This window comes from Neomonachus schauinslandi, chromosome 3 (assembly GCF_002201575.2).
Source record: "Neomonachus schauinslandi chromosome 3, ASM220157v2, whole genome shotgun sequence".
Classification (NCBI taxonomy): Eukaryota; Metazoa; Chordata; class Mammalia; order Carnivora; family Phocidae; genus Neomonachus; species Neomonachus schauinslandi.
The window spans coordinates 89,928,384-89,935,495 of NC_058405.1; the positions used below are offsets into that span (position 1 = coordinate 89,928,384).

The 7,112-nt window shown below is 40.9% G+C and overlaps 1 protein-coding gene across 1 annotated transcript; it reads left to right on the forward strand.

The window, feature by feature from the left end:
• The first annotated feature begins 352 nt into the window (after nt 1–352).
• Nucleotides 353–1,064, forward strand: LOC110585751 (actin-related protein 2/3 complex subunit 3-like). Its single transcript, XM_044913256.1, has one exon. The coding sequence runs from the start codon at nt 431–433 to the stop codon at nt 965–967; it is 537 nt and encodes a 178-aa protein (XP_044769191.1). The 5' UTR covers nt 353–430; the 3' UTR covers nt 968–1,064.
• The last annotated feature ends 6,048 nt before the right edge of the window (nt 1,065–7,112 follow it).

The following is a 7,112-nucleotide window of genomic DNA, read 5'->3' on the forward strand; positions in this document are numbered from 1 at the left end:
GTGGAGGCCCACAAACTCACCTGCCATTCAAACCCTCCTCTCCTCCTTGGAGAAACCTGACTGGAAGAGCCAGGGCAAACAGAAAAGAATTCTGGGAGATGAATAATAATAAGAGCTAATGATTACTGGGGCATCTGGGTGGCTCAGTCGGTTGAGCATCCAGCTCTTGGTTTTGGCTCAGGTCATGATCTCAAGGTCGTGAGATGGAGCCCCGTGTGGGACTCCACTGGTTGTGGAGCCTGCTTAAGATTCTCTTTCTCCTTCTCCTTCTGCCCCTCCCTCCTGCTCTCTCTCTCTTTCTCTCTCAAATAAATAAATAAATCTTTAAAATACATATACTTTTTAGCTACCCTGCCCGGGCCCCCGGACCGGAAGCGCCGCGCTTGAACCCCAACCTCCTCGTCTATCTTGAAACACCAGCGCCGCCAAGATGCCGGCTTACCACTCTTCTCTCATGGACCCTGACACCAAACTCATTGGAAACATGGCACTGTTGCCTATCAGAAGTCAGTTCAAAGGACCTGCCCCTAGAGAGACAAAAGATACAGATATTGTGGATGAAGCCATCTATTATTTTAAGGCCAATGTCTTCTTCAAAAACTATGAGATTAAGAATGAAGCTGATAGAACCTTGATATATATAACTCTCTACATTTCTGAGTGTCTAAAGAAACTCCAGAAGTGCAATTCCAAAAGCCAAGGTGAAAAAGAAATGTATACGCTGGGAATCACTAATTTTCCCATTCCTGGAGAGCCTGGTTTTCCACTTAATGCAATTTATGCCAAACCTGCATACAAACAGGAAGATGAGGTGATGAGGGCCTACTTACAGCAGCTGAGACAAGAGACTGGACTGAGACTTTGTGAGAAAGTTTTTGACCCTCAGAATGATAAACCTAGCAAGTGGTGGACTTGCTTTGTGAAGAGGCAGTTCATGAACAAGAGTCTTTCAGGACCTGGGCAGTGAAAGGAGCCTGAGCAGACACTTTCCACAGCCGTGGGCAGCATTTTACAGCAAGATGTACACAGTTATTTGCCTTTATTTGATAAAGTTTTATACAGAAGAGAGGAGAGCATGTCTTCACTTGAAGAGCTCTTTATCAAGAATTTGGGTGAGGGAGGGAAAAATGGGTGATTTGAAATTTTCTGCAGTATTAAGCTGGTGCTTAATAAAAATAAGTAAGAATAAAAAAAATAAAAATAAAAATAAAATAAAATACATATACTTTTTAAAAAGAGCTAATGATCATTAAGTACAAAAATATATACATTTTAAAAAGAGCTAATGATCAGTAAGTACGTCATATGCACTCTATCCTTTTATTCTTCATGATTCCATTTAGGGACAGGTACCCAGATTAGTACCACTTTATAGATGAAGGTATTGAGGCTTGGAAAGGTTAAGGAAGTTGCCCCAAATCATACTGTTTTAAGTGATAGACAACTTGAAAAGAGCTGACTTTCAACTGGATTTGGAGAGCAATAGAAACACACACAAAAAAAGCTGAAATGCCCTATATGATTCTCCTTCTTCATTTTCGAACTTGAATTAAGAAGAGAAAAGTGAGGGGCGCCTGGGTGGCTCAGTCGTTAAGCATCTGCCTTCGGCTCAGGTCGTGATCCCAGGGTCCTGGGATTGAGCCCCACATCGGGCTCCCTGCTCGGCGGGAAGCCTGCTTCTCCCTCTCCCACTCCCCCTGCTTGTGTTCCCTCTCCCGCTGTCTCTCTCTCTCTGTCAAATAAAATTAAAAAAAAAAAGAGAAGAGAAAAGTGTAATGGTCATGCATGTGAGCAAATGATCTTTCCACTAGACTCATTCTTTCAGCATTTTAAGAAATCCAACAAAGTTCTACCTACTCATAATGTTCCTAAAAATCTGACTATGGCATTCTTAATGTTTCCAGACAGTCTCAATCCCTACAGTACCATATCTGTGTCCTGTGTCCATCTGAGATGGACACGACTAGAAATTGACCATACATCCAATTTCTTTCCATCTCCCCCAATTTCAAAGATTTCTAAAAAAAGAAATAATGAGAGGATTAAAATTTCAAAATAGTATTTGTGAGTTACATGTTACCTTCAGCCGAGGAGCTATTGGTACAATTTCTTAAGCACCACCCACTATGCCCCAGTCACCTATGCAAGGATGTCTATATTCTCTAGCTCATTTCATTTTTACAACATCCCTATATTAAAAAAAAAAAGTTTTAAAACCAGAGGTTAAATAAAGTATCCAAGGTCATCGTGGGATTAAGAGGAGGAATCAAAATATCAGCATGGGTCTGACTACCTATCCAATATAAGACACCCTCGCATCCTGCTCTTCAAATGGGACTAATGCAAAATACTTAGCAATAGACTCAGAACTGGGCTTTTTAGCACTTCCTCTCTGTTTGTTTTCTGCTTTTATTTTTAATACTTAAAAATGTCTTGCACAAAGCCATCCTCTGATTTTTTTTTTTCTGAGAGGTGCTGAATAAACAGTTTTGGTGATGTGTGGCCATGGTTGCACACTTGTCAGAATCCAATTACTAAACTGATATCTAGGTATTTATTGCTGTCATAAGAACTCTGCACAATGGCTTTGAAAAATTGCCCTGACTCATGGTTCATATCTGAGGCTTTATCAAATGCACATTTTTTAATATAATGTGGGTGCCAAGAGGTTACAGGCACATTGCATTCATATTCAGTAACACTCTATAATCCTGAAAATAAAATACTGGCTTACGTATCAGGAAAATTCCTTCCTGTTTATATTTCTTATTCTAAAACCATAAGTAATCTATGAGAAGAATGTGGCAGTTTCTAAATAGGAAAGACAGTTAAAGAGCTTTCAGAAAATGGAAAAATGGTCAGTGAAACATAGAAGTAAGGATTAATACTCTACTACATTCCACACAAATGCAAGGCATTGTTTGAGATCAGCAATTAATAATGGCATATTTGATTCCAATGAAGTTTCCTCTGAACACACATCTAATTACTAGAACATCTACTGAGAAGATTTTGGATAGCACCATAATGCTTAAGATATTTCTCTTTTAATTTGTCAACATAAAATAGGTAGAGCACACTACCCTCTTGCTGTAGGGAATGTTTATAGGGAGCCAAAACTATTGTCATAATAATTTAGATAAATTTTGTATCTTCAAACAATAAATTAACTTGTAACTATGGAAGCTCTCCCAAGTATGTATGTATTTACTTATTTATTTTAATTTTTATTTATTTGAGGAGAGAGAAAGCATGAGTAGATGAGGAGGAAGTTGGGGGAGAACCTCAAGAAGACCCCCATGCTGAGTGCAGAGCCCGACCCAGAGCTTGATCTCAGAACCCTGAGATCATGACCTGAGCTGAAATCAAGAGTCGGACACTTAACTGACTGAGCCACCCAGGCAGCCCAGCTCTCCCAGGTTTTTAAAATGATCCTTTGCATGCCCATTATTTCCTTCTTCCCACCCATGACACCAACCACTCCCAATTGCTAGGATCTTCATCAAGGAAGGAAGAGTGGTTTGAACAACCCTCCCTACAATTGACCAAAAACTCTGTTCTTTTCAGAGATTCCACTCTGACTCCTCAGGAAACTTACTGACAGACAGCGTGCCCTGGTCAACTCAGAATTTTAGGAATGGAAACAATGATTCCCAAATGATTGTAGATTCCAGGACTCTGAACTCCAAACCAGAGCTGGCTTTCTATCATCCATTGTCTTCTTGCAGCTCTCAAGGCAGACCACTAAAAAATGTCACTTGATGAGGTAACTCATTATTCCAACATCCCCACAAAAGCCCAGTAGCTGGTATCTTCCTGAAGGAAGGAATAGAGAAAGATAAAGCATCAAGTAGAACCTGTTAACTATAAATGCACACCAGTGAAGAAAGAAATGTGATGGATAATGGTCCAGGTTGAGGAGGATGAAAAAAAGAAAAGCACCAGAGCATATTGCACACCTGTCACGTGCCTAGAGCTGCCAGCATTCTGTAAGGCAGGGCTCCATCCTCAGCACTGTTGGCATTTGGACTGAATAACTCTCCATTTTGGGGTCTGCGCTGGGCATCATACAATATTTAGTAGCTTCCCTGGCCTCTCCCTGCTAGATGCTCGCAGCACCATTCTACACCCCAGTTCTAACAATCAAAAATGTTTTCAGACATTGCCAAATGCCCCAGTTGAAAACCACAGTTATAAAGTATGTAAATTAATCTCAGTGATGCCCTTAAGGAAGGCACTCTCATGCTTGTTTTAAGAGGGAAAAAATACAGGAGACTGTGAACACTTACATAGAGCTAATTATGGGCCAGGCATCCTTGAAAGTACTTTATATATAAACTCACCTAATATAAACCCCATGGGTTCAAATATAACATAATAGTTATTATTATCCCCATTTTACAGATGAGGAAGCTGAGGCACAAGCAGGTAAGGAACCTGCCTGAGGTCACATTTGTAGTAACAGAGCCAATGCTCACACCCAAGCAACGTGCGTTCCTCTGCAGGGCTGCTGGCTCCCTGGGCTTGCCAAAGTTGGTCTCACTCCAAGAGGAGACCAGGAATTCCACCCCAAGGCCATTCTTCTTCTACCACATAAAGCTGTCTCCTAAAACAGAAGGAGGGATAACGGACTACAGGATGATGCTGTACGCACGAGGACAACTCTGGAACACCTGTATTTCCAATGAAGAAGAACAGCATCTTCCACTTTGTAAACCAAATATGACACATGCTTTCCAGACTCCCATGGAGAGTCCACAGGCTTAAGGAAGCAGTCAGGTGTTCCAGGAAATGATAGGCCCTGTCTTCCCTGGGGAACAATTTCTGACCATCTTTCCCCTGTTCACAACCTGGCCACTCTTTGTTCACCCAACTCAAAGAACATATCCTACCATAGATTATTTTTCTACAAGAGTAAACTTTTACAACTGGGACTACAATGGTTAATTTGGTGTGTCAGTTTGAGTGGGCTAAAGGAGGCTCAGCTGGTAAAACATTATTTCTAGGCGTGTCTATGAGGGTGTTTTAGGAAGAGATTAGCATTTGAATCAGATTCAGTAAAGATTGCCCCCGTCAATGCAAGTGGGCATCATCCAATCCACTGAGGACCTGAATAGAATGAAAAGGAAGGGCCAATTTGTTCTTTTTGCTTGAGCCATGACATTCATCTTCTCCTGCCCTCGGGCATCAGTGCTTCTGGTTCTTGGGCCTTCAGATTCAGACTGGGACTTAAACCATCACCCTCCTGATTCTCAAATTCTCAGGTCCTCAGACTTGGACAGAATTATACCATCAGCTCTCTTGGTTCTCCAGTTTGCAGATGACAAATGGTGGGACTTCTCATAATCATACAATATATGTAGCTATAGTGGCTGATGATGGCTATATGATGTACATATATATTATATATATATATCAAGAGAGATTTATTATAAAAATAATATAAAATATAGTTTATATGTTAATATAATGTTAATATTAATTAAAAATATAATTTCATATATATATGCCATATATATCTCTCATATACACATATGGTATGTATATATCTATCTCTTGTTGGTCTGTTTCTCTGGAGAACCCTAACTAATACAGCAGTGTCCTAACTGCTTCTCTGTATAATACAGAAGCAGAAATGTGGGTTGGATTACTCAGTTATTAATTAACAATTAATAAACAGGGAAGAAAGCCTACTTGCTCAATGTGCAGGCTCTTGAGGAAGGAAAAGTCAGGTTCGAGTCCTAGCTTCACTGTTCACCAGCTCTGTAAGTCCAGAGTCCTGCGGCATCAAGTTAGATGGGGATAGCAAGCACCACTTCTTAAGAGTTCTCTTAGGCACTACACGAAAGCCTCTGTCAAGGGGCTGGAAGGTCAAGCACTCTGTGGGTTGAGTGAGGACATGGATGAAGGAGGGTTTTGATGTGAGAGAGGACATTGGGCTTTCCTCCACAGGACAGAACAGGTGAGATAAATGTGAATCCCCTGTGCTGCTCGATTAGCAGATTCCAGACCAATTGCAACATCTTCTCTTCCCTGAAATGAGGCAGCCTATTGATTCTGCTTTGAAAAATCAAGATCTTATTTCAGGGAACATAACTTCTTTTTTTTTGCTCACAAAGAAGCAATGCTAAAAAAATAAAATACCTATGCATCCCTCTAGAGCATGGATGCAAATGGGTTGAGGCAGTAAATATGACTGTTCCACGAGTCCATTTTTACAATAACACTTCTCCCAGGGGCATCAATATTAATAAAGTCACACTTTCCAGGAGGGTGAATTGCTAAATCTACAAAGTCTTCCTGGGTAGAAATTCTAATGGATGCAGCTTCACACCTCAGTGGCAGGCAGAGATAGCTGGAGGGATAGTCAGGAAGGAAAGACACTCGGGAATGCAGATACAGGACTGCATTCCACTAACCATTTAGGCAATAGGAACCCCTCCACTGGACTCCCTAAATCATCATTTCCATTCTGGTCATGTCCCCCCCCCCCCCCCCCCCCCCCCGCCAAACACTGACCCTTTATGACACCCTGAAGGAAAGAAGAGCCAAGAAGAGTTCTGGTATACATCCTACAATTTATGCTACAGACACTCACAAGAAGTTACTCAGCTAAAGCTTATTGTCTTCTCCTCTTCAGGAACTCCAGAATTCTCCTTTCTGCCCCATTTCTCCAATGGTGTTTTCCCACCTCCTCTGGGGCTCAATATGCCAAGTGACTGCCTCTCTTAAATTCCTTCCCCCTTTCTTTCTTCCAGAAAATTGCCACTAGGGAGCAATGATATCTTAATTATCTAGTTTGAACTGAGAAGCTTAATCTTTTCTAAAATCAAGAGTATATCATTCTAAACAGATACCTCTATAACACCAAACAGAGGATAATAACAGCGTGTTCAAAGACAAAACCTCTAGGGTCAATGTTTCTAGATTTTGTTATTGTTTTCCCCCTTCTTTAATTGCTATCAATCCCAGCCATCTTGATTCTCATTAGATTCTCTAGTCTGGGAATGGAGTTATGCTTTGTTATTCCTTAACCCCCTCTTCTTAGAGTCAAAACTATCCTAGGACATCAAGACACTATTCCACTTCGCCGTCAAAACTCCCTACGGAGA

Coding starts and splice junctions, on each gene's coding strand:
- LOC110585751 (XM_044913256.1), top strand. CDS start 431: ATGCCGGCTTACCACTCTTCTCTCATGGACCCTGACACCAAACTCATT.